The sequence below is a fragment of the Athene noctua genome, chromosome 8 (assembly GCF_965140245.1).
Source record: "Athene noctua chromosome 8, bAthNoc1.hap1.1, whole genome shotgun sequence".
Taxonomy (NCBI): domain Eukaryota; kingdom Metazoa; phylum Chordata; class Aves; order Strigiformes; family Strigidae; genus Athene; species Athene noctua.
Genome location: NC_134044.1, coordinates 20,109,908 through 20,136,961, shown reverse-complemented (window position 1 = coordinate 20,136,961; position 27,054 = coordinate 20,109,908). Strand labels below are relative to the sequence as shown.

At 41.4% G+C, this 27,054-nt stretch overlaps 2 protein-coding genes across 16 annotated transcripts in view; one reads left to right on the top strand and one right to left on the bottom strand.

Moving 5' to 3' along the window:
- Positions 1-27,054, bottom strand: part of MCF2L2 (MCF.2 cell line derived transforming sequence-like 2) — a 185,600-nt gene that overhangs the window by 69,294 nt on the left and 89,252 nt on the right. For all 14 annotated transcript variants that reach the window (XM_074912636.1, XM_074912641.1, XM_074912633.1 and 11 more), the window contains exons 14-15: positions 25,971-26,074; positions 22,545-22,633 (exon numbers count right to left, since the gene is read on the bottom strand). In XM_074912636.1, coding sequence (XP_074768737.1) covers positions 22,545-22,633; positions 25,971-26,074 — 193 coding nt within the window. The remainder of the gene's footprint in view (positions 1-22,544; positions 22,634-25,970; positions 26,075-27,054) is intronic.
- B3GNT5 (UDP-GlcNAc:betaGal beta-1,3-N-acetylglucosaminyltransferase 5) lies at positions 812-18,400 on the top strand. Of its 2 annotated transcripts, none has more exons than XM_074912649.1 (2): positions 812-876; positions 16,845-18,400. In XM_074912649.1, exon 2 carries the CDS (start codon positions 17,176-17,178, stop codon positions 18,310-18,312), a length of 1,137 nt encoding a protein of 378 aa, XP_074768750.1. In that variant the 5' UTR covers positions 812-876; positions 16,845-17,175; the 3' UTR covers positions 18,313-18,400. The 2 variants fall into 2 exon arrangements, with proteins under 2 accessions (XP_074768750.1, XP_074768751.1); XM_074912650.1 differs by lacking the exon at positions 812-876 and adding an exon at positions 2,380-2,476.

Genomic DNA, 27,054 nt, shown 5'->3' with positions numbered 1-27,054 from the left:
TTACAAAAGTATTGCAAAAGTGTATTTAATGAAGGGCATGTTTATAGTGCTTACCTTGGTTTGTTTTTTAAATACTTCCACCTCAGTGTACTGACCACGGAGATTGACTTACTGATGTACTTCAACGAATCTGGCATTCCCCTCAAGATGATGCAAAAAAGTCACCAAGGTTTGTGGGGAGGGCGGAAGAGAAAAACCCCCTAAAACCCACTCTTCCTTCCGTCTCTGAAGATTTCCAACAAGAAAGGGAAATAAACGTTTCATTGTGACCTACAAACTAACTAGCCACAATATGTTATTTAGCACCTCGGAGACGTAGAGCAGCAATTAGCTGAAGTTTTATCGTGTCTCCTAAAATATTTTAAAGATATAAGTAACTTTGAACTTCTAAGAAACATTAGTTTTAGCACTTTGAGTGTCACTGCAAGACACTGTTTCCCCACACAGCAGCCTCACCCTCACCACCTCCTCGGCAGAGAGGAAGAGGAAAAAAAAAATATCGCACCCATCTGGTACACCGGGAGTATGGATAATCCCAAAGGCACCCAGTGCCGCAGGCGGGCAGGGTGTCTATAAACAGTGGGACATCTGAGAAGAGCAGCGGGAATCCACGGCCAAGCCCGGAGCGCCTCTAAGGTTCGGCGGGGGGGGAGGGGAGGAGGGAGAGCAGGAGGAGGAGGAGGAGGAGGAGGAGGAGAAGGAGGAGGAGGAGGAGGAAGAGGAAGAGGAGCCCATTGGCTCCCGGGACCGAGGGATCCTATATGCTGCTGGTGAATGAGGCGGCCCCGAGTGCGGGCTGGGTGCCGGCTGCGGCGGGGCGAGTCCTCTTCCCGCGGAGGGAGCGGAGCAGAGAGCGGTCCCTGCCCACGGCTCTCGGTGAGGTACGGGGATCCGCGGGGCTCCTCCCGTCCCCCCGCTCGCGAAGTTTGTTCGCTTGCAAAGAGTAGTCGGGTCGTTCGTTCCTCACGTGTGAAGCGAGTAGCTGGGTAATTAAAATTAGCGAAAACATCTTGTTTTCCTAAACGCTTTTTTTTCCTCTGTCTGACTTCGGGGATCGCTGGTTTATGCAGGGGAGGAGGGTGTCTCACTTATCCGCCTTTCTGGAATTGCGGTTCCATGCTTTGGACAAACAAGTTTTCCATCTGCTTTGTTTAAAAGGTTTTTGCTACAGACCGTATCCACGAACTCCGTACGCGATCGCCTCGCTCCTCTCTTAAAGAAGGGTTTTGTCGGGGTTTGGGATTTCAAACTTCTGTGATAAACAAAACCCAAACCTCACCGCCGTTTTAAGGTCTCTTGTGTAGCCGCCTAGCAGATTCCCCCTCAGACTCTGATTATTGCCTGGCAGTCGGTTATATTCTTTAAAAAAAGAAGAAAAAAACTCAGAATTTTTTGGTGTTTTTTTCAGGTCTTTCTCATCCCCCGAGCCGTGGAGGTACAACTCGCAGCTACTCAAGCACTGCGATGAAATAACCCATTCAAAGCAGTGCTGGGTCCTCCCGCCCCTTGTTCCGGCAGCCCCTCCCGGGTTCCTATTTCTCCATATTTTTGGGGTTGCTTTTTTTTTTACTTCTACAGGAAAAGCGCGGGGGTTTTGTGGTGTGGTTTTCTTTTCTTTGTTCTTGTTATTTTTGGGGGTTTTTTCCTCAACTGTTCCCACCCAAGAAACTGGCAAATCCGGCTGGGACTTTCTCTGCTCAGCCCTTGGTTGCAACACGGGAGCCGCCGGCGGGCGCGCTGGGGCAGCCCCCCCGCCCCGGCCCGACGAGCGGCGGGAGCCCCTCTCCCCCCTCCCTCTCCCCCCTCTCTCTCCCCCCTCTCCCCGGTGGCTCAGGCAGGGCGGCTGCCGGCCGCTCGGCGGGAGAAGCACTCGCCCAAACTCTGAGGACGCCAGAGGAAAAAAGTCGGCTGGAGAAAACGCGTTGGGCGAAAGGGGGAGATACCGAACGTTTTCAAAAAGCGCCTTTGCGCTAAGCACAGCTGAAAAAAAAAAAAAAAGCAAGCTTTTTTGGGGGGGGGGTTGGGTTTTCTGGGGGTTGGTTTTGGGTTTTTTTTGGTTTCTTGGGCAGGCTGCCGACGTTGAAGCTGTGTAGGCTGGAGGCGGCGGCCGGGCGTGCCCGGCGGGAGGTGTGCGAGGGGAAGGGCCGCGCCGGCTCCCTCCTTTGTTCCCCCGAAGGGGCGCCCCAGCCGCATGGCCGAAAGCTGTTTCGCTCTCCCCTCCGTCTCTGCCCCTTCCCCGCCTCCCAGGCTGCTCGCGGGGCTCCGCGGATGCCCCCGGGGGGTGGGGGCGAAGCCATCCATGGCTTTGGCGCTGAATTTGGGGCTTGGCGGGGGTGCCGGCAGGCCGCTCCGCAGCCGCTGGGTGAGGCGCGGCGGCAACAACAATCGGCGGAAACACGCCGGAGGCGGCGGGGGGCACCGCCACCCCGCACGGCTGCGCGCTTCCGAGAATTATCGATCCTCCTGGGCTTTAGAGGTTCTGGGAAAGGGCTTGGGATGCTCTGGGGGCGGGGGTGGCTGCCCGGGGCTGCGGCGGGCACGGGGCGAGCGGCCTGGGCCGCCCTCGGTGTCGGGGCGCGGGGAACACCCGAGCTGCTCGGGAGGAGCAGCGCTGTCAACGCTTGGAGCGAGATCGGGGAGTAGCTAGAGATGGGAGACTGGCTTTACTCCAGTGTAAGCAACTAAATGAAGTGCAAGGCAGTGATTAGAAAAAGCCTGTAATTCTGTCCTGGCTACGCAAAGCAGTGGGGAGCTCGGTACGTGCTGCCCCATCTGCTGCAGCGAGTGCCGAGGCTTGTGCCCGAGGAGCTCCCGGCAGCAGGGCTGAAACTACTACTGCAGCTGGTGGAATCTGTTTTGTATGATGCTGTCCTCACTTCTCCCCGGTTCTTGCATTTCTCCTAGCAGTTCGAAAGGGAAAAAGATGGGGTTGGCAAAGCCATTATTTTAAAAAAGGGAAAATAGTTGTAATCTAAGTGAGGATAAATGCCTACCCCCCCTACCCCCTTGTAGAGCAGGGCAGGAGACACTAAATCACTGTTGATAGCAACAGCCATGGAATATTCTAGCAGTATTCCAGAAGGCTGGATCATCGCATAGAGCTGGGTGGTCCTTTGGTATTATGAATATTACTGTTTGTTCTGCACAGAACTAATTTCATAGAAGCCCACTGTCTCTTACATACAGAAATGTAGTGCCTCAGGGAAAACGCAGACTTTTTCATTCGTAAGGTTTTGGGGGTTGGGGTGTCTGTGTTCTGCTTAGAAACGTAATCTGCTTACTAATTCTCTTCCTTGAGTGAATCAAAACTGTACCACTTCTGCTTTCTCTAAGATCCTAAATTATTAAGAAGCAAACTGGTTGCTCATGCTGCCCAGAGCAGTAGTTGGGACAGTCTTTCTGACATCTGGCCAAACTGGAGTAGTGAGTACTGAAGCTAGGAATGGTAATTCACCTACAGATTAGGGAGAAGCATGTGGAAAACCCTGCGAGTCATCGTTTATCTTCTGAAATGCCAGTGGCTCATGTGTTTGGTGTTACTCTGTACCTGTTAAGGCATCTAGGATGTACTTAGTGTTGCCTCATCTCCCATGGTTATCAGTCTGTGCCTGAAGAATTGTCTGGGTAATTCTTGAACTTGAACGTGTCACTTACTAAAAGTACAGAAGTACTGAGGGGGTTTTTTGTTGTTTGGAAAACTGAGTGTGGTTTTGCTGTTACAGCAGTAGGTCTGCTGGGCCGTGGAAGTGGTAGAAAGTGGTGGAAGGAACGAGGCAGTGATGGATTAGCATTGCACTACTAGCTCTTCCTTCCATATGGCTTGCGGAGTTTAGTAAAGTACCTTCCTCACCTTCCTGGGATATGCGCATCTTGAGTAAGGCTGTCTGAATATTCAGCAGACCTCAGTAATAACTAATATTTAAATGCCAGTGGAAAGCAGCATATGATCCACCTAGTGACAGCAGGATTTTTCACTGATACCAGAGACATTGAATATTTGGAATTTTTGCAACATTTGGGAAATTGTGGTCCAGATCCTGAACTGAGGCTTTCGAAGACTAAAATAATAGTCATGGACACTTGAGAGGTGGTATCCCCTCTTTTATGAGTTTTGTGACTAGGACATTTGTTCTTGGCAGCAGAGTGGGGAATGCTGTAGAAGGATTTTTGAAAGACAACCCTTGACTTAAATTCTGTGGTCAGTGAGGAAAGCACCACAACATATGGAAACAGGATGATGAAACAACCCCTTCAGTTTGGAATTGCAACTTTTTAGAATGAACCTGGACCAGTCCTGAAGTTTACCTGTTGTTTGGGTGGCTGCATAGTCTGATCTTCAGCTTAGATGGAACTGCATCTTGGAGATGCTGCTGCTACATGCCCAAATAACTCAGAAACTATCGGATCCCAAGAGTACTTAAACAACCTGTGGACAAATTACCTCAAAAGAAGGGAATGTTGTAAGCAAAAGCAACTTAGTTTGAAGGACTGTTGAAGAGGGATCTGTGTCTACACACTGCTAAGACCATAGACTGTAGGAGTTTGTGCTTTGTAGCGCAGAGCAAGTTTGCTTGCTGAAAACCAGTTTCCTGAGGTCAAGATTGATTCTCTGGTGCCATCTCCAGATTGTAGTAGTCTTAAACTTGAATAAAAAGTGATCACTCAGAACTCTCAGGAATGCTGCCATGCTCTGAAGGTACACTGACACCTTTCAGGTGCAGTAACTTAACCTCACCAACTGAGGTGCAACGACTTTGAAATACAGAACTCCTTTTGTCAGCGTGGCTTATGTTGTTGGAGGTGCTTTGGGGCATACTGGTGAAGGAAGGGATTTTAGCTAGTCCTCTGTGTTTAGAGCTGAGGCAACTTGCTTCACATTTAAGTTACTGTTGGCCCAGTAAGTTACTTTCTGCTCACATTTATTTTCCTGCTTCATCCTGCAACTTTTTCTTCCAGTTTCATGCCTGCTAAGACCTCAAGAGGCTTGTGCCAATTGAATTAAACTGGCCTTTTGTTTTAGGCAGGAAATTTATAGTTTCTCTTGTTCTTTAAACTGCTACTTATCATACATCACCCCAGCCCCCCCCCCCCCTTAGTTGTGTGTTTCCATGGAATACGAAACAGGATGGATAGATTTTCTTCTACTTGACTTGGTTAACTAAAATAAGATTAGTCTTTCACTTCACACTGTATACTGGGGTTGTAATCATGTGTTCTATTGTTAAGACTAGATGAAGTGGATGAAGTGTTTTTGTGACTCTTCCTTGTAACTTTCCAGTAAAATATTTATTGGCTACATTTTTAGTAGGAAACCCTTATAGTGGCTAATAGGGGTGGCAAATATATTTATGACTGACTCTTTTCTGAGATTCTGGCCGCTTTGTGCAAAAGACCTGCGTAAAGACCTGTGGTAATTACAAGTACTGACTTTCTATTGCATTGTTCTCAAGGCTCAACCTTCTAGAATGATCAAGATTCTTTAATGGATGTCTTTGTTTTTCCTTCTGCCTTAAGTCATCCCTGTCTGCTCCCACCATTGTAGCTTCCTTCTAGAGTCTGCAGACTGGTGTTTTGTGGTCTGTCTCCCAGTGAATTCCATTTGTAGTGTCTACTTAACTGTTTCACTAAACTGTCCTCACAGCAGTTCTTAATCTGGTGCTGCATGTATGCTGATGCTGTATGTAGTCCAGTTACGTTCTTGGCCTTATATTAGTCTTGCATAAAAGTGTGTGTGTATATTTATACACACATATATACAACAGTTAGATATTTTATATATTAATATATTATTTTTCACTGGCTCTTCATGTTGTTAAATTGTGTGGCCTACTATCTATTTCCCCTAAGCAGAGACAAATACTTCTGGCAAATGCACAAGTTCATTTAATTTACAAAGACTGTAGCCTTAGAGAAATCTCACTGCTGATTAAAAATGTTGGGAGTGTTTTGCAGTTCCTCTGTTTGACTTTTATTGGAACTAGGCCTAAGGAATTTCAGTCCTCTGTTCTGTGGCTTCTTATGGCCAGTGACTTGTTGGCAGCTGTCAGTGAGGGTACGTCAACTGTGGTAAGCTAGAAACTGCAGGATGCTGTGCTTAAGTTGTTACAGTTTACTGTATTGTCATGTTTTTCATAAGTGTATGTGGGGGATGTTGGTCCTTTTTGCTTTTCTGCCATGAGCCTTTGCTGTTACTGCTCCCCATATTTCATAACAACAAAAAGCAGATGAGTGTCTCCTGTTCAATCCTCCGCCTTCTTGCGCTGCAGAAAAGGCTGTATAAGAGGCCAAAATTCTCCTTGGTTCCCACAGATGTAGGAGAGGATTAATAGCATTCATCCCACCCAGTTTGCAGACAGGCTTAAACAAAGCCTTGCACTGCTATTATTATGGCCAATCTGCAGCTCCTTTGTGTATGTTGAGATGGTTCTCCATCCACTTTATCAGAAAATCTGAGATGTTTGTGTCTTTCTGGTTTGCTTGAAACAAACATGGAGACCCCCAACATGTATGTAGGAGCCTTCTGTATTGAATTTTTTTTTTAAATTTACAAAGAACCAACATCTTTGATGTGAAATATTTGACTGTATTTAACTGTTGAAAATGTGAAAATGACATTAAAGCCTTGAAACTTAACGTAGTCATATAAAGTAATTAAAATAAAACTTAGCTTAATACTTCACTGTTGAACTAAAGGAAAAGGTTAGCTAGCCATATGAGTCCAGATCTCATGGAAGAGCTAGAACTAAAACAACGGTGACTATTGTTAGGAGCTGTTGCAAATGCAGAAAACATTCTTCTCTGGTGGCCAACTCTTCCAGCTTGCTTAGCTTTAGCAAAACTTTCTTTGCTGTTTCTTTAACCCTCTCTTCAAACTGATAATAACCCCAAGAATGGGTATCTTTTGATATATTGGAGAGCATGAACCTAACAGGTTTGGATGGTGTCTGTTTGACAGGAGTTTTTTACTCAGACTACATGTACCTCTTAACACAATGCTTCTACCATCTTTATTCAGTTTCAACTTTAAAACTATTTAGGGCTTTCTTATGACAGTGAAGACTGAATGCTTTCAGAATTGCAGTCTGGAAGCAAGGATTTAGGAGAAATGGACAGTGATTCATTTGCTATTTCTAGATAATGATTTGCCTAAATCTAGGGTGACTAACTGAATTCGAGGTGCTGTTTATGTAACTTTAAATTAATTAAAGTTCTTTAACTTCTGTTGGTGTATCTTGCATGACTAATACTTCATGCTTCTACAGAAAATACATATATGTAGAGTATATATATAGACTTCACTTTTTGCTGTATTTGCATGCGTTGAAACAGTTTTAGCAAATTAGTGCTGAACTACCCCAAATGGGAATTGATCTCTTAAGAAAATAACTCAAGTACAGATGCTAAACAGGAAGTGAATACATGGTCAGATAGGTTGCTTGCTTGATTCAAATAGATTAATTTGCCATTAATAAAAGACATCCCACTAGATGAGATTATCCAAAAAGCAGACAGGGTCATTAATAAGTCTCCTTCTCTTCCCTGAGCCTGAGTAGTATATAACATTTCTCTTTCTGCTTAAGAGTTGCTGGCAGCTATGCACAGCAGTGAACAGGAGAGGGTGAGAATGAACAAGGCATGACTTTTCTTAAGGGCCAAGGGAACAGTGTGCAATGACTATCTGTTCTTAAGTGCTTGTAAATCTGTGGGTGTTAGGAAAGAGAAAGTGGCTGAAGCAATATTTGCTGTTGGTGATCTCAAGAGGAGGGCTTTGAAGTGTTGTGGCAATGGCAGCTCTCCTACATTTGTGGGGGTGATGAGCCATTAGGGGGTCATCTTAAAGAGGTTCTCTTCCTCACGATTTTTTCACTCATCAGAACGCTCATCTTTTAAATCTAATTACATATTCAGATGCTTTCTTAGATATTGATACAAGTATTGTTTTTCTCCGTAAAACTGCTTCTTTTCTAGGCTGATCCTATACTTGCTTTGAGACAAATTACTAGGAGACTTCTGTGTAGGTGTGCTTTGCTTGAGGTGATCTCTGCATGGTGGATTCAGTCTAGTGTTAGACCTTGTGCTTGCAGGGTGTGTGTATGTGTTGGGGAAAGCACAGCCTTGAAACTGAAGACCTGGATACTTCCCCAGCAACAGAGAAAATTAGTCTGTACTGTCTAGTATCCCTATGCATAGGATTTGGACCCAATTTGCTCCTTAATTTATACAATGTGTATAAAGAACTGAAAGCCAGGCTGTGTTCCTGACGACATGACTTAGGTCACTGAAGTTGGAAGAGTTTTTAACAAAAGTGACATTGGTTCTTGCTGACCCAGGTGTTGTTAGGATGGGAACCAGCACTAGTGTTCTTCAGCTCTTGAACTCTTGTGTATGTGGTTTGCTGGCAGACAAACCTGCAGACTTGTCTCCCAGGGCTCTACTTGTAGGTTTGGGAACATAAACTAGTGGAGGAAAAGATCTGATGTGTAAAGGAGTGATCCAGGAATTCTGTCATTCTCAATTATGTATAGATTATAAATGGTGTCTGGATGGTAAGTCAGCATGATGTTGGCTAAGGTTAATAAGCTATGTTTAAGAGAGAGAGGCAAGTTTATGCAGCTGAGCTGATTGGGGAAGTTTAGATGGGATGATACTCTGCTATGTGGACTCATGAATTCACATCTCTGATCTGTGCTAACTTAAATCTGAAAAGGAAAGAATGAGTCTAATAGAACACTAAAAGACTCCACCAGTTCCTGTACCCTGTAGGTTAACTAGTATTTGACTTGACTTTTAAATCTCAACATGTTTGGTCTAACTGAAAGAAAATAATGCTTTGGCACAAAACCCCCTGCATACTAATCTACATATTGAACTTTTCATTTGTCTGTCTTCCTGCCTTAGTGCCCACATGCTATTGATGTGTAACATCCAAGTTTTTACTATAAACTCTTTCTGAAATATGGAAGATCCATCTGGAGTTTGATGCAGAATTGGTATTATAGGCTAGAGTGTGGTCTGAGGAAGAGGGATAAACTGGAGAGCAGGTTAGAGAATATTTACTCTGGAATGAAAAACTTCAAACATGGAACTAGGATAGCAAAGTCTAGCCTGGTTTAGAAATGGCCATGGTACAACTGTGTTAGCCATCTGTTTGAGTCCTTCATATGCTTTTGAACTCATTGTATTTTTTATTTTTTTTTAAAGTATTCTTACCAGGCAAAAGAAAGTTTCAAAGTGAGGTCCATAGGAAGGCAGCTTAAACTAAGTCTTCTTGCAATTAGTTGTCAGTCTTAAATTTTACTTCCTCTTTTAGTTTGACAGCTAGCATGGAAAAAGTCTGCTTCAGATACCTGAAGATCAGGCTGTACAGCTACAGCACATGGACTAGAACAGAAATCACTTTAGGTTTGTGGGGGAAATAGATAGGAAATAACATCTAGATCTAGCTGCAAATATTTGAATCAGTTTACTTAAAACAGGCAGCAGAAAGAATTACTGATGAGGTGGGGCTGTGATGTTGCAGTTCTTTAACATGCTATGATACAGGGATTCATCCTTAATGTACGGAACAAGGGAATTTGCATTCTCTTGTCTTCCAGTGTTGAGCTTTGGACTGGATCCTTCACTGCTTGATATTTCACAGCTGCTTTCTCTAGTATGGGAAAACCAGTTTTCTTCAACCTTCAGCTCAAAGCTTGCCATGTGTAATGGGATGTCCTTCTTGCAAGGTTGCCTGAAATGTCTTTTTTGTAAAGAGGTGAATACGCTAATGTGGGTTGGAAAGCAGTGGCAAGCTAGCCCTTTTTGTAATGCCTTTTGTGGTCCTCGCCCACTTTTGCAGGCAAGGTGGATTTATAATCCTCTCCTTACTGAGAGTAAGTGATATATAGTCACTAGAAAATTCTTTACACCACTCATACAGAAGGTTCCAAATACAAACAGCAATGTCTTTAAATATGAACTTACATAAATGCAGATTGCTCTTCGGTGTAGTATTAGAGCTCACCACTGTCATCTGCCAAAACAGATGTGATGGGCTGTACAGTAGGTACCATTATGGCCTCTGTAGCTGGGTCTTAGAGCTCTGACTTGCCTTACTGGAAGTACTTCATTTTCTGAGAAGTGTGACAAAATTAGGTCATGTGGCCTCAATCATGTCACTGCCGGACTGAAACTTCAGAATATTATCCTTATTCTTACTACAAAGAACTGGCTCTTTTCACTCAGTCTGCACAAAGCAAATAATTTCTTGTTGGTGCTTGTGTGTTTTGTGCAAAATCCCTTGAACAAAATGACTCATTTTGGAGGCTTTCATTCTGGAAAACACAGTCCTCCTTTATAGCTTGTATGGGGAGAGTCTGCAGCAGATATGGCAGGTTAAAGCAACTGAAAGTTGCAGTCTGAATATAGACTTGAAATATACGGTCCTGCTCCTGTCCTGCTATCTGCACAGTAGCTGTTTCAGGGAACTGATCCTGATGAAGGCAACTTAAGAAGGCAAGTTTGTCCATTCTGGCAGATGTCTCCATTTAGATTTGCTTGTAGCAGCTGGGAAGCTTGCTGCTCATCTTAAGGGAAACAAGAAATCACACTCTTCCTTTCTACCGGGGCAAGTTCAAAACCTCTGTAGAAGGTAAATCTCTACTGGCAGTTAGCTGTTTCCTGGCAGTATTAAGCATTTACAACCTGTTTCTGCTTTCAGCCCTGAAGGAGTTGAAATGCTTTACTCAGTTGCCATCTAATGCTTTGCCATCCTTTGAATTTCTCTGCCAACGAACACTTCAGAGATTGCCCCAGCACTTGTAAGTGTTACACATCAATGAGAAGCAGGAAGTGGTAACAGCTTTCAATGTCTCATTTTTCTGCATGCTGCTGTAGATAGTTCTGATACAAAGCTCCCCTGGAGGAAGTACTGTACTTTTGCCCATTTTTTTTAATGAGGGGATTGCTCTTGATTGAGCAACTTCAGAATCATTTAAGGAGTTCATATTTTGGAACGTGATGGATGTTCACCTTCTCAGATTGAACAGACACTTGATTTTCAGAAGTCCTCAAGCCGTGCACCAAAAGCATCTAAGAATGCTGATTCTACCATCCCAGGAAACTATACCCTGACTGCAATTTGCAAGCAAATTAAAGAATTTACAGGCAATGCCTGCATATGAGATTGCAGAAGATGGGTTAAACGTTCTTGAAACAAAATATTCAAAGCTACTGTCAGTCATCCCTGCATTAGTATTCCTTACTGATGTAACTTCCATGACCTCACTCTAAACTTTTCATAAACCTTTATAGCACAAGACTGTTTCTTTTTGTTAATCCCACTGTCATTGTGACCATATTTTCCTACAGGATACCTGTTCAACTTCCATTTCTCACCAGTTTTGTATGGAACAAGGTATAACAGTGGAAGCTTTGACATTACTTGAAATTATTTTCTTTGCAGGCTGTGTGCATGTGCTTTCTTTCCATCTCAGTGCTCACAAACTATGTAGGAAGGAAGGTTTAGCTAAGTACCTTACTGCATCTTTTTTTCATAAAATGACTTCTGTCACTGTGGCAGTAACTCGCTCAGTGTTTCTGTTCAGTTTTCTTTTGTGATACAGCTCATATATAAGAGGAACTTGAACATTAGTTTCAAAGCAACTTCTTAATGCGTAACAAGTTCTTCAAACACTGATGAGGGAAGGAGGAGGCCATAGGCCAGAGCAGAGATAATAAGATAGCATGACTTGTGAAGAGATGTCAGCAACAGAAAAATAGTAAGAGGAACCTGGGCTACATAATCTTGTAGATAAATCTGTAAGCAGCAATGTCCATTTAGGCTGTGCTCCCATTAAGCTAGGGACATGCCTTCTTGCCCTTTAATTAGTCAGAAGGGAAAATCTTGATAAACATGTAACTTTGTTTTGATGGCTTATTTGATGTGTGAACTCGACTAGATTTCCTTTGGTCTTTTGGTATAAGCAGTACATAAATCAGTATTGCTGGAGATGGAAGAGTTCAATTTCATAGGAGTTACAACTGTTTAAATTGCTTAGAAACCGTATGTTGTAAAAAGTTTTAAATTCTGCTTAACAAACAAAACTCTCAGATGTGCCAAAATGGATTCTTTGAACCCTGTAGCTTCTTTCTAAACAGATTTTTGAAAGCTTCAAGGAAATCCAAGCCACTCTTTTCAGGATGGTCTCACTGCTACACTAGGCTTCACAAATCTGAATTTAAATCCAGGCAGTGGTATTCTTAGTCTCTGCAGCTTTAACTGCAGCTTGTCTGCTTTTGTCACCTCTGTGGTTGGGCACATTCACTTATTGCTCTAGAAGTGGTGTGGCAGTTTAGGTCTATAACATCTGAAGTCTTCCAGCAGGAATGGAGCATCTCTGCAATGTGCCTTCTAACCTGGACATCCCACTCCACTATCAAACAAGCTGATATGGAGAAGCTCATGTGACAGGACTATCCTGAGTTTAGACCAAAAGCCAACCCTAGGGCTTCAAGTTTTCTGTAGTAACATAGAGCCTGGTAAGTAGCCTTAGAACTGAAAAGACCGAAATCTTTAAAAACAATATTACATCTGGTTCTACAAAAGCAACCCTTGAGTCCTGCTGTGAACTTAGGTTAGGCTCTAGATAAAGCTTGACTACTTTCTGATACTTTATTCTTCAGGGTTTCAGCAGGTGGTTTTTGAAGGCAAGAGGTTGGGAGGAGATGAACTGGGCTTGTTGAGCCAACTACATAAGCTCCAGAGCTGTTGCAATATGTGGAAGGTCTGTGTAGTGAGGATGAGAGGGCAGAGTGAAAGGCTGTCCTCAGACGGCAGCAGTAAGCTTTTGATTGAGCTCAACCATTTCATGGAACTGCAACCTTAAACTAAGTGGCTCTTTGGCAGAGCCAAGGACAAGATGTGGACTTAAGTTTGGGCAGCTCTTCAGATGACTTCTGTTTGAAACTAGGTAATGTTTGAGGTGTTCTTTCTTGTAGATTTCTGAACTTTTTCAAAGAGTTGTTGATGTGAAAGGGAGAGTTGCTGCAAGCTGATAGTAAAAAAATGGTTCTATTTAAAATGGTGTTTCCTGGAATATCCGGTGTGGCCTAGAAAAGCCACTTGTGGTCTAAACATCTTCTGTCCTAGGCAGAAGGTGCAAAAAATAACTATATGTTACGATTTTGGTTTTTGTCCTAAAATATGTTATGCAGGGATGTGGTATACTGAATGTATTACAGATTAATTGAAGCCCAGTGTATTGTAATACATGACAAAATTTGTAGCTGGGAGTTGTGAGGTTTTCTCTCAGGGCAGTCTTAGTTGGTCTCTCTTGGGTTTAGGTTTTTATCAGGGTGGTGGTAGTTGGAAAAAAATCTCCATGTTGGAGTGTCTTTTGTGTGAATGTCGTCTCTTCATGGCTCCTCCTTTGAGGGTCTGTCTCTGGTGTTTCATGTCTGAGGCGTCTGTGTTTCTTCAGACAGCACTTGTCTGTCTCTTGACAGTGGACTTTCCAAAACTGTTCTATCCTGAAATTAACTTCATACTGACTTTTTTCAAATTGACGTTCTGTGAACATTTAATGTAGCTCCCCAGGGATCTGCTGTTCCACAGTGGTCACTCTACAAACTATTGAGTTTGCATAACAAACTATGCTAGTTCTACTTCCATTCCATAATATATACTGAATGGAAAACACAGAATTGTAAACAGTTGCTATGTTCTGATGACAGTCATGCATGTTGTAACACTGAAAGCTTAAATAACAAGCCCCTTTAGAAAGGGTAGGATTGCTACAGGGTGAAAAAAGCTTGCAGTACTTGCAACTGAGGGAAGACCACATGAAGCTGTGAATCTTCAATCTACCAAAAAGGCAGCTAGCTACAGGCACTGTGGGTGCTTGGATCTCCCAGTCTCTCTCAAGTCTCAGAGTAGATCTAAAAGCTTCCAAGAAAATGTACACCAAGAGGCAAAACACCTGATGTTCAGAAAAATGGCTGTCAAGCATGGTTTTATCTCTGTTCTGCAATGTTTCCTCTGGCTAGGGAGAACATACTGGTGTGTTTTGGGTTTTTTAATGAGAATCAGTTGTCAGTGTATATAGCTCCTGTGGTGACCCAACCTGTTCTGTTAAGGGGAGTAAGCCCAAAGGATGGGTGTTGTAAATGGGCTATAGGAAGTTCTGACAATGAAAGAGACTCCACTTGTGCGTTGTCACCTTCAATGGGAATCTCCAGGCTTTTGGAGGGAGATGGGGGGAAAGGTATAGGCCTCCTTAAATTTCACCAGTATTGCTCACCTGTAACTGCATTTTGAAGTTTTACCTGAGAGGTATGTTTCTGAGGATTCTGAACAGTGTTGGTCTGCTGAAGGCTGATCTGATTCCTGTGACCCTAGATCAAGGAAATGACAGACCAGACTGTTCCAGCCTTTAGTCAACTGATTTTTATGGCTTGTTTCTTCTTCAAGGAGCAGCTTAAGCTTTCTTTTCAGCATCCCTGACTTCCAGGAGGGGAGTGCTAGGGAGCAGAAAACTTAGTCTGTGCACGTCTTGTCCCCTGCTATCTGCTCCATAATTAAAGCTGTTTCCATGATGTGATGGATTTTTGGATTTTTTTTTTTTTTTTTCTGGGGGCTTTTATTCTTCCCTAGTGGCAGTAATTGTCATGTAGGTTAGTTTCACTGCTAGTCTTCAGTGACTTCTGTCACTTTGTGGTGTTGACTATTGTCTCATTTTACCAGGTGACATGGGCAGTTGCAGACTTTTGCCAAAACATGTTATCTAAGTGTAATCTAAAAAGAATTGTATTTGGTGACTAGGATTCTTGTGTTTACCAAGGCAAACTTTGCTTCAAATGGTTAAATAGATTGTCTTGTGCTCCCTTTACTTTCAGAAGAGTCATTCAGCTGCTTTTAAGCTATTATGATGGCAGGAGGCAACCTTTTTGGGTTTTTTAGACTTTGTGAACTTAGCTGGGGGAGATGCTGCTGCAGCATTTGTCAAACTGGTCAGCTTCATGCAGAGTACAGATATTTTGGAAAAAAGCACAAATAGGTATCTAGGTCAGAGGGGAAAACCAGAATTTATCTTCATTCTCTGGAAGTAGTGGGTATCTTCAGACCCACTCCGCCAAAAGGAGCTATCTGATGTCTGGATTTCTGTAACACTCCAGCTTGTCTGCATCTCTGTGCTTCATCTGAAACAAGAGTAAGCTTTGCAGTAGCGTTCTATTGTAAAGTTGCTGAGTTTATAACTCTGAGGTGCATTGTTTAACTTCATGTTTCCAAAATAAAAAGGGTTTAAACTGATACTATAAAAAATGCTGACTGACTTCTATTCACCAAACTGCCCATACAGCTTTTCTGTTATGCACTACAATCTGCAAGCCTCAACTGCACCGATGGGCTGTTTCCAGTTTGAGCAGCCAGTCCCCTTCCTGTGGTAGATAACTACACCATGACATTGCTCCAGGTTTTCTTATCTCTCTATAGTCTGTTTCATTCTTATCATGCTACCTAGTTGCAGGACCTAAAATGGGTAGAAAACTCTCAAAACATTTGTGTTGCATGTAACTTCTAACGTAATAGTGATTGTGCTCTCTTTCTTCAGGGGTGTGTTTCTGTGCGACAAGCTTGTGGGGTGCCATTCCTTACGGTGCTGGTCCTACACTTCTTGGTTGACACTGTAGTCTCAGGTTTTTACAGGATGAACAAGTAGCTGCTACTTCAGGCTGTTCTTGTTTGTTAGATAGCAGAGACAACTCTGGCTATGAGAACTGAATTTTACAAACTGCAGGGTGAGGAGGCTGGACTCGTGTGTTTTTTGTGTGCTTTGGATTCTTCACTAAACCCCAGTTGGTAGTAGAGATGGTAGCACCGCGGTGTTAGCTGTCTGGTCTTAGTAGCTGTGTCTGACAGGGGTGTCTCACTGACTGTGCTTCTTGCTGGTAACCCGCCTCTTAACCGCAGCTCGGGTTCCAAACAATTTCGATCTGCACCATCGCCAAAAACCAGAGGCCCTAAGCTCGTACGTGGGACGTTCGATAATGAGAACCACTGCCGCTGGACTGGCGGCACTTTTTGGCCAGTCTCAGGCTGCCTGTGGAAGTCAAACGCCTGCTTCCTCTCGGCAGTCCTGCCCGGGGGGTCGAGGGAGTGCGCTGGGGCCCGGCCGGGCCGAGGGGGAGGAGTGCCAGGGCCCAGGGGATGACATGGAGGCGGCGGCGGCCCCGTGCGGAGCTGGGGGACCGCGCTGCGGCGCGGCCGGCCCTGCGTCGCTTGCACCCCCGCGGCCCTCAGCCCGGCGGCAGCCTTGCCCGCCGGCCTCCCCCTCGGCCCGGGCGCTCCTGGTGGAGGGGCGGTGGCAGCGCGGGGACCTGCGGTGGCCGGGGGGCTCTGGCCGTTGTGGCCCGGCGCTCCCACATCCGGGCGCGGGCTCAGCCTGGGCCTGCTCGTCAATAGGCCGCAGAGACAACGTGTAAACTCGGCCACTTGTAGGGTGTGGCTTCCCTCCTATCTTAGAGAATTTAAACAGCGTGTTGTAAGCGTCGGTTAACGACAGTGGGTTTTTCTAAAAGAGTTTCTTGTGTCTGAATTGAAGCCTCTGTGTCTGGTTCCCCTTCTTCACTTGCCTCCCTCGAGCTTGCTCAGGGCCACTGACAACCTCTGACTTGCTGCCAGGTGGTTTTTGGGTTGTTTTTTTTCTTTTTTTTGGGGGGGTGGTGGTGGTGTGTGTGATGTAGGTGGATGCTAATGGGGAGTATCTGAGCAGTCAGCTCATTTCCGTGACCAAACCTACAACCAGACATGTTAATAACAGCTCACTAAAACTTCTCTCCTCTCTCCCCCCCCTTACAACTGGTAGGTATTCATCTTCGTGAAGGAAACACACGCGAGAAGATCTGATTGAGAGCTGTGGCGTTCGCTTCAAGATGTCCCAGAAGGAAAATAATCATCTGAAAATCTCACCTTTCAAAACTGTCTGCATTCTTTCAAACAAAGGAAAACGTTTTTTGAGAAAGATGACTTGTGAAATCTGTGAACAAAGCTGAGTGAAAGGATACTGAATGGAAGACAGCATGCCTTACAACGGACACTTGTCTTGAAGGGGTGACACTGTGCTCTTAAACTAAAACACAGGCACTGTAAAAACACTGATCCTGAACAAGAGTAAGGATTATAGAAACTGCATCAGAATGTTTGTTAGTTCCAGAAGAGTCAGAAAATGCCATTTTTTGCAGATATTTGCCACTTGCTTCATACTGTGTCTCATGATTTTTTGGGGACCATTTGATAATCACATTGTGAGCCATATGAAATCTTATTCATACAGATACCTCATAAATAGCTATCATTTTGTGAATGACAGCCTGTCTGTCAACAGGGATAACTTGGACAGAGTATCAAGCTACCAGTACTTGATCAACCACAGAGAGAAATGTCAGCAGCAGGATGTCCTTCTTCTGTTGTTTGTGAAAACTTCTCCTGAAAACCGTCATCGAAGGGATGCAATTAGACAAACTTGGGGTAATGAGAAATATGTTCGTTCTCAACTTGATGCCAACATTAAAACTCTTTTTGCTTTAGGACGACCAACAGATCATCTGCAGCAACAACAGATGCAAAAAGAACTTCAGCTGGAAGACCAGAAATACAATGATTTGATTCAGCAAGACTTCTCGGATACTTTTCACAATCTTACTCTTAAATTGCTTTTGCAGTTTAGCTGGGTGAATGCCTACTGTCCTCATGCCAGGTTCATTATGTCTGCAGATGATGATATATTTATCCATATGCCAAATCTTGTTGCTTATCTCCAAAGTCTAGCACAAATGGGTGTTCAAGATCTCTGGATTGGTCGTGTCCATCGTGGATCCCCTCCCGTTAGAGACAAGAGTAGCAAATACTATGTTCCATATGAAATGTACCAGTGGCCCTCTTACCCTGACTACACAGCAGGAGCTGCATATGTAATATCAAATGATGTAGCAGCAAAAGTATATGAAGCCTCACTGACTCTCAATACAAGTCTTTATATAGATGACGTTTTCATGGGTCTTTGTGCCAATAAAATGGGAATTGTACCACAATATCATGTATTCTTTTCTGGGGAAGGAAAAGCTCCATATCATCCCTGCATTTATAACAAAATGATGACATCTCATGGACATGTAGATGATCTTCACCAGCTCTGGAAACAGGCTACAGATCCCAAAGTTAAAAAGTTTTCTTCAGGGATTTGGGGTAGAATATACTGCAGATTAGTCAATATTGTGCTTCTCTGTAAACTATACTATGAAGACACATACCCTTGTTCAGCTGCATTTTCTTAATACTTGAATATCTGCGTTGAAGATCCACTGAGCCAAAACAGAGCAACAACTTTTTAGCTGTTTATTCAAAAATATATGTAAACATGGAAAGAGGTAAAACTTAAATGTGAATAGCTGGGGAGGGGAGGGTGTGGGGTGGGGCAGGAGAGATGGTCCCAAATTCTGTTCAGAAACTTATTGGAATAGCTCTCCTATTGTACTGCAACTTTTTACATTGTAGCCTGGTTTTTTTACACTCTTCAAGGGGTGCAAGTCTGGATTAAATGAACAATAATGGACTTGACTTCTAGACTTTGAAATGCTTGGTGAAAATGTCTGTTCATTTGAACTTGTCAGCAAGTCTTAAGGTTTTTTTAAAAAAAGCTATGTGAACTATGGCACATGATGATAAAAAAATCTGCTATATCAAAATGGAGTAGACCTTTCAAAATACAAGGAAAATACAACTTTTGACTTCATGAATGAGACTATTGCAGTAGTTTAAGGCAATGTGAATTGATTACATATATTCACCATTTCTCAGTGCTTCATAGATAGTAAGTCTGGACCTGCACAATTGACACAGTGCTAGAAGTGAAGACCTGCTACAATCTTTTTCTCAAAGCTCCCTAAATCTTTGAAACAGGGAGACTGTTTGAGTGCCCTCTGACTTGGTTGTTTTAAATAAACTAGGTCCTTTTAGATCAGGACTGAACCTGAAGGGATAAAAATCAGATATTACTCATGTAACGGGTTTTGCTAATCTTTCTCTGCCTTCTGAAAACTGAAGCAGTATATATAAACTGTCCAGTCTTTAATAAGCAAATAAGCTAAATGAGTTTTAACAATGCTTCTGCTTTCCAGTATTCATGGTTCTAAAGGTTAAAAGCAAGCAAAAGTCCCTGAGAAGGTTACTTATAGCTAATTTGAAGCTGTTAAGAGTTTTAAAAGCAAAATTTCATGCTTCTACTAACAGAGAGGGTATTTTCTGCACAAAGTTTGACTTCACAGTGAAGGGATAGGGTGATGTTGATCCACAGAAAGTCAGTACACAAATGAAAATCACTATATCTCTTCTGAAGTCTTAAGCACAAGATTGTCTTTAAAATTTCAAGGTAGTTTGTGTCCACAAAGCCCTGTATCTTGAATATATTTCAATATTAATACCACCTGCAGGAAGAACAGAACACCTGTGCATTGTAAATCAGGATAAAAGTGATGTTCAAACTCCAGCCATTACGAGTTGTGGTGCCATATAAATATCATAGAGAACCAAAGTTCTAGTATGTCTGCAGTCTTTTCTTGTATAGCTCACTAATGGTGTTTTCACAGACTCTCAGGACATATATTTTAGTTGCTAATTGCCAAACCTGTGGTAGCTCTTCTGGAGTGGACACAGAGCCCACACAAGGTATGGTCAGATATTGCTTGTGAACTGATTTGATGCTGGATTAAGTTCCAATGTGGACAGTGTCAGAAAAATACTTCTGAAAGCTTAAATAGGCCAGATTTATCAGCAGAGCAGTAATAATGCTCACAAATTATTGAGAATCTGTTGAAAGTGGGCTAATTGCAGGAGCAATACTACTTGTTTTCTGCCTAAGACTAGCCTTTTTCTTCTGTCTGAAGCATCTCACTGTGTGGAGCAGTGAGGTACTTGGTCTGCATCATCTGACTTTACTGTAGAACAGCTATACAGGACTTGACAGTTTTAAGCTGCAAGTAGTAAACTTTGTTTAAATAATTGCTACAGCTCTTGGAGCTGTGCTGCACGTTTTAATCATTTGAAAGGCTAATGGTGTATGTTAGCATAGACAGAATCCAGGAGTGAGCTTGCTGACTGTTCTCTAAGCTGCCATTTCAGATGGATGGTAGGTAGCTACTGGAATTAAGTGAAATACATAACTTTCTATAATTGGTTTTCCAGAAGGAAAAATAAAGAAGAATCCTAACTGGACCCAAATGTTGGGTATATAGAGAGTCCACAAATAAATAATTTATCAGTGTTGGAATGATTGAAGAATGTAACAGCTATACTTTAGAAAGAACAAATCCAGTTCCTGTTCTTGCCTAAACAGATTGATTACAGTACTGAGGATGTGTGTGGGGTTTTTTTTTAAAAAAAAAAACAAACAAAACAACCAAACACAAGACAATCCTAGATCTATATAACCCGTTGGCTTGCAGGGACATAAATGCACATATAGAGAAAGTAGTATTCTGTACTGAAGGAAAGCTGCTTTATCAGGTCTCTGACCTGTTGTGAGCCATTTAAACCAACAAGCTGCACAGCAAAACTGCGCTACTAGAAAAAGCCACGGTGTTCACTGTAGGGAAAGAGGGTCTTTGTATGCAGTATGCAACCAGAATGTACTATTAAGACTACAATTTTTACCAGCTTAACTATGTTGGGATTTATTGTTTTCACTTATACAAGCCAAGGTAAATTTAGTTTTAAGTATCTTAAACTTCTATAGGGTAATGACCTAGCTAACATCTAAAACACTGCTTAAATGTAATTTGCCATTATTTGAAAGTCACTTTTGGCCACTGAAATACTTTGTTTTACAGCTGGTTTGAGTTTTGTTTGGATTGTTTCTTAATCTTAAAAGGGCCTTGATGTTTGTAGTATGCATTTTCTTTTGCTGCAGTGAAAATAAGTTGCTTGTTAAATAAAAAGGAAAGCATGAAGGCACTCCTTTCAAAAATGGAGACGCTAGAAAACATATTATTTTCTGGTTCTAAACACAGACTTAAGATTTGTACACCTTTATCTGGAACCTTTTTTAACAATAGTCTCGGTGCTCCAATGCAGGGCTGTCAGGTTTTACTTTTACAAATAAAACTGTTGCTAGCCTGAATGGTCACTCCTCATTGAGTTTGACATTGTTGCACAGCATATTTAATGCTAAAATTGTTTTTACCTGTTTGTTTGGTTTGCATCAGTTTCCCTTTGATATTACTAATTTTTATACAAGTGTTCAATATTTATTCTTAAACTTTGCTCTGTACCACAAAAAGACAATTGTTTTGTAAAATTTGTTTTGAATAAACAGACTTATTTCTTTTAAAAAAACCCAAAACAACACTGCAAAGGTAATACCTTTTGTTGCTTTCTTTGTAACGGACAGGCTCATCTCATGCTTTTAAATGCTATTCAGAGTTCCCACTGAGGAGAGGTCTTCAAATTTCCTCTCCCCCCTTCTGCCTTGAACCAAACATTTTGTAGAACAAAAGGCTAAATTGGTGTTACCAAGAAATACCAAGCTTCTAGGTCTAAAGTGGCGTAAAACTACCAAATATTAGAAGTTTAGCGTGTTAATATTAACTCCAATTTACGTTCCCTTTAGGCAATCATTCCTCAAGAGATGTATATCTATCTAAAGAAGTTCTATTTCAGATCACACTTTGCAACTTGAAAACTAGCTGATGGAGAGCAGTCATAGTATTTTCATAGGGTATAATTAAATCCAAATAGTAATAAGTTGCATTTTTGTATGTCTCCAATTTCTCTAGCATAATATCAAGCTAGTGTGTTTAGAATGTACTCTTTTGCATCTAGTTACTTCAGTGTATACCTCTGAGATAAAGGCGTAACGTAAGTATAAATTATCTAAATCATACTGAAGAGGAGAACAAAGGAAATTAACTCAGTGAGGATTGTGGGGCTTGGCTTGTTTCAGGGTAGATTTTGTTGTGGTTTTTTTGTTTTGTTTTTCTTATTTTAATTGCTCCCTTTGGTCTAGAAACAGTGCAGTTCAACTAAATTAAACTGGGTTTGCTTGGTACTTTTGTTAAACTAAATGACTCAATTTAGTGTTTTAGAGTACCTCATTGATCTCTTTCTAAAGACTTTGTAGAAAGGGAGAAAAGATTATTGCTTGCATATAAAAAACCAGAAGCTTCTCAGAGGCATATAGTCAAATACAAATATCCTGAACACAATGAGATGACCTTTAATACTGCTTTCTTGTAAATACATGCAAGGCCTGTTGTAATCACTTACTTTCTTATGTCATGTAATTAGTGCTAAGAAAAAAAATTGGAAAAAAAAGTAACTGCAAGCTCCCAAACAAAAAGATACATCCTGCTTGTTTTTCCAGCTGATAGTGTGTATAAATGCATGGCTACGAGCATTTCAGTGACTTGATTATATCTGGTTATTTATTAATCTCGGCAAACTTCAGTGAAGTGGTAGAGAATGTACTATAAATGCAGTTATTTGCATTCTAAGAACAAAAAAATGGCCTTACCTCCTCCTTGTTGACAAGTTCTCATCACTTTCACTCATCACCAGGACTCTGCTAGATCCTCCTTGACTAGCTTCATGCATCACTTCAATCTGAATAAAAAGGACCCATTAAAAGTGAAAATATTTAATTGCTGATGCTCTTATTTAGAGAATTTTAACTCTTTAATAAAAATTGGATCCTCCCTAGACTAGTAAATCACTGGGCAAGTTAAAATAATTGAATTCTATATATGCAGGTTGTAAATCAGGAAAGTATTTGCTCCATATTGGCATGGGAGGCATTCTTGACTCCAGGCAAAGTCTTCATGATCTTTTACCATTGAAGGTGAATTATCTCCTTATGTAAATAATTACAGGCATAACAGTTTGTTCCCTAGACTCCAAAATACAATTTTTTGTTTGTTTCCAGTCTGAAGCCAACCCAAAAACTTAACATTTTCATTGTTCTTTGTACAGTGCCATATGGAGAAGTCTAGGGAATCTATCTCATGCCCCTGAGAAGTGTCCTTGCACTAGTAGCAGTATATACGAGACAGCGCATACCCTCAATTCCTGAGAACAGTATATATGTGCAAGGGCTGTCCCCAGGTTGAAATGGACTGGGGCTTTTTATAATATTTTGATAACATTAACCTACTTCCTTGTCCAGTCTTGCAGAGTTGGATCACTTTAAGTGTGCTCCAGGCAAGTTTTAAGCAGGCTTTTACTCCTTTTTGCCTGCAGCCTTGAAAGTATCAAGCACTATTTGGGTTTACTCAAAGGCAATCTCTTCAAATTCGGTGGAACAACTCAGCTGCTGAGTCTGCAGTTAATCCAGTCAATATCTAAACTCTGGTAGAGTCTTTTAAATTCTTGACAACTTTAGTTCTTAAGGGCTGATTCTGAGGAAAAAGCAGTAGCCTGTTCTATATGCTATATAGCTAAATTATTTAGCTGGTTGGTGATGATGGTGGACTCCATTAATATTAAAACTATCCTCACTTGAACTATTATCAGAACAAATAAAATACAAATAAACTTTATAGCAACAATGGGAAGGAAGGAGAGGGAGAGACAACTTGCACTGTAGTCTTCAAAGCAGATTTAAAAATGAATGAATGGATTATAAAGCCTGAACCACATTGTTGCATATACCTATGTGGGAGGAATGCAACTGATTACCTGCACTGCTGATGAGAATAATTCCAAAGTGACTTTCTGTGAAATTAGACAAAGGTGAGACCAGCTCTATGTTCCTTCTGATAACTAGATTTTATTCTGTGTTTATTGCTGAAGTTATAGGCTGTTTTGGCCATTTCAGAAAACGGACTGAATTTAAATTTTGTTTTTCAGCTTTAGGGAAATAAAGGTCAAATGAATGAGCAAGTCAGGGGTATGGATAGCAGAAGAGTTGGGTTGAAGTAGTTTGCATTATACGAAAAGTTAAATAATAGAGTTGTGTCAGGTAGACACGATGCATTTTTTGTGCCTCAGGGTAACACTATTCCTCCTCTTCTCCCCCCTAACTATTCCCATCTCCTCCAGAAAAAAAAAAAAAACCACAATGAAACAAACTAAACCCCAAAACAACTAGTTCTGATCTGTGTGGAATTTATGTACTAACAGGATTTAGGCCAAAGTAGCACATCATGTGTGGCTGTTAATGGTGTAAGAAGTGCTAATGTAAGAGTTTCATTCTGTGAATTAATCATTAAAAATCAGAAAGCCCAAAATGCTTCTTTTAAAAATACTTTCATTAATAATGGACTAAACTGGAAAAGACCCAGAGAACTTTAATCATAAAATCTGATCTGTGTTATTGGCTATGTTCTCATAGAGCTCACCTTTAAAATAACGAACTATGAAAAAGTTAACAATCGCAACTCCAGGGGCTCGTGTGTCATCTCCTTTCCCTGGTAAATAACCTAATATAGGTTGGGGTATTTCTTTCCCCCAGAGATGTACTGAGAAAGCTTATTCTCTTCTTCCTTTTCTGCCCCAAAGTGCTGAACAGTGTGAAATAGGCTACTTGCTGTTTTCATCACACTTCCATGAGGCAGCCAAATCAAGATAATACCTCTCCCACATTACCCAACTTCTTTTGCTATTTTTTTCTGAATATTAGTTGTATTATTTCCTTCAACACAGTCAGAGCCCTCTCATTTTTTTCTTTCTCAAAACATAAATTGTGGGGTTTTTTTACCATTCTAATAATATGCTAAAGAGCTAATATTATGAATATTAATTCAGGGAACATGCAAGAAAATTATGGCAAAGGGATGTTATTATTTTAAAGGTTGTGGGCAAATGGCACTGTATCTTTTGATTTTTCTTATTTTTGATAGAATTGTAACTAAAGGGGGTGCTGACAAAGTTATGAAACATTTGTGCATAGACCATTCAGAATACAGCTTAAGTGGTGGTACTCCTGTCTTTTCACAGGGATATTTTACATGGTCTAAACCCAAACATTTTAAAGCCAAATGAGGCATTACTTGAATTTGACAGGGAGAAAAAACATCATCTGGGCTCTGAAAGCAGCTATTTCAGCTAGCCTGGGCAAATTAAAAGTTTCAGGATGTAGCTGCACTTCATCTGAGCTACAGGAATTGCAGATGAATGAAGTTTCTGGATCCTTCTGTTTCCAGTCTTAAAATACTGAAGGAAGGCCAAACGCCTGTCTTGAGAGCTTGTTATCCCAGTCAGTTTCTACAGCTGAAACAAAAGACTTTGTGGTAAGGGCTGGGTTTTTAAAATGCTGGCAGGCTTGGGAATAGGGAAGAAAGGATAAGGGTGGCTAAAGAACCCTAAACAGAATCTTGCTGCAGAAACAATAATGCAACAAATCTCATCATAGAGATGCAAAAGCAAAATACATTTCTCTGAACATTACTTGCCCATGCAGTGACAGGTAACAGTGGAATTTTTCTTTTTTTTTTTTATGGTTGGTTGGTTTATTTTTAAGTATTAAATGTCTAGTCTTTCTTCCTTTACATAGAAACTACTCTTAGAAAATATTTAAATGAGAAAAAAACCATATAACTTTGTAAAATCGTGAACATAACACAACTTCAGAGGAGCTGGAGTAAGATTCTAGTTTTAGAAACAAAAGAGTTCATATGCTGTAAGGAAGGATAGGTGTTTTGGATGCACTTTAATGTATTATTGTTGGACATTCCCTCCACATTTCCCCTTTTGACCTTTGAAAATTATTTCTACTTTAGCATAACTTGGTTTTCCATGCATATGAACATAAATCTTTCTTAACACTGTCATCTGAGTAACTTTGAAACTGCAACATGAAGTGTAAAAAAAAAAAAATAAAATCACTCAGCAGAAAGTTAACTTAAAAAATTTAACATTTACAATATATATATGTGAACCCTTATTTATATTGTCTTGAGTTCTCTCACAGTATGGGATGGCCCCCAAACACAGATACTCCTACCTTAATTCCACCTTTAGTCTTCTTAATGTTTTTCTTTTTTGATAACTCTACTTCAGAAATGGACTTCGGAGGACAGGAAATTTCTGTGGACCTCCTGTTGGTAGCTGAAGGAGTCAAAAAGAATATCACGTTAGGAAATGTGTGCTAAAAGTTGAAATTGTACTTCCTAATAACAATAATGAGCAAAGTTCCTGTCACATCAGTGGTGAGATGTGGCTTAGAGAACTGAATTGTGGCTAGAGCGGTGAAGGACCGGCTGGCACAGGGGATGGGCCATGTGTTTGGTGCTGCACTGTGTCTTGAATTGGCACTTATGGCTCCATGCTGTAAGTAATTTGGTTTGGCTTCTTCCCTGGCAAACATCTTCAGGGTAGCAGAGGTAAGTGTTAGCCAGCTGTATCAACAGTTGGGTAATTTTCATGTGCATAGGTTTTCAGCTCAGGTGGTGTTACATGTGTGGGTTCTGAAAGAAAGGAAATTTTGGTTCTGGTAATAGTTTGTTAATATCAGACTATAAGGTTTCATCACCATGTATGTAATGACATACATTTCAATTATTTCAGGATATGCTCTGTTGTATCAGGTTTGTTGGGCATTGCAGGCTCTGTAAACCACAGCTGACCGTGAGCTCTTCGATGCTACTAGAACATCATTCTTAGCAACTTAACCACTTATCCTGAGACTGCTGTCGAAACAAAAGATTTAGAATGAACTTAGGGAGTCATACATTTGACTTGAGTATAAATCATCTCATTGTTGCAGCTTAGATCTTTGTTTTAAATTCATAATAAGTTCACAGTGTATGTTATGTAAGTACGAGACAAACAGTGCTCTCCTTTTTCTTAGTTGCTGAATTGATACAGGCAACCATGCATGTCATGGTAAAAACAACTATGAATACTAGATAAAATGATGAAAGAATTTGGGTCAGGCAACAGAGAACAGAACTTTTATAATTCTGAGATTAGGTCCTTTTTGGTTTTATTCAGGAAAACTTTCTAATTGAGCAAGAACTTTTCCAAAAATAAAAGGCGGTGTTTTTAAGTTTCAAATGTTCTGTTTAAAGTGGTTTCACCAAGTTTCA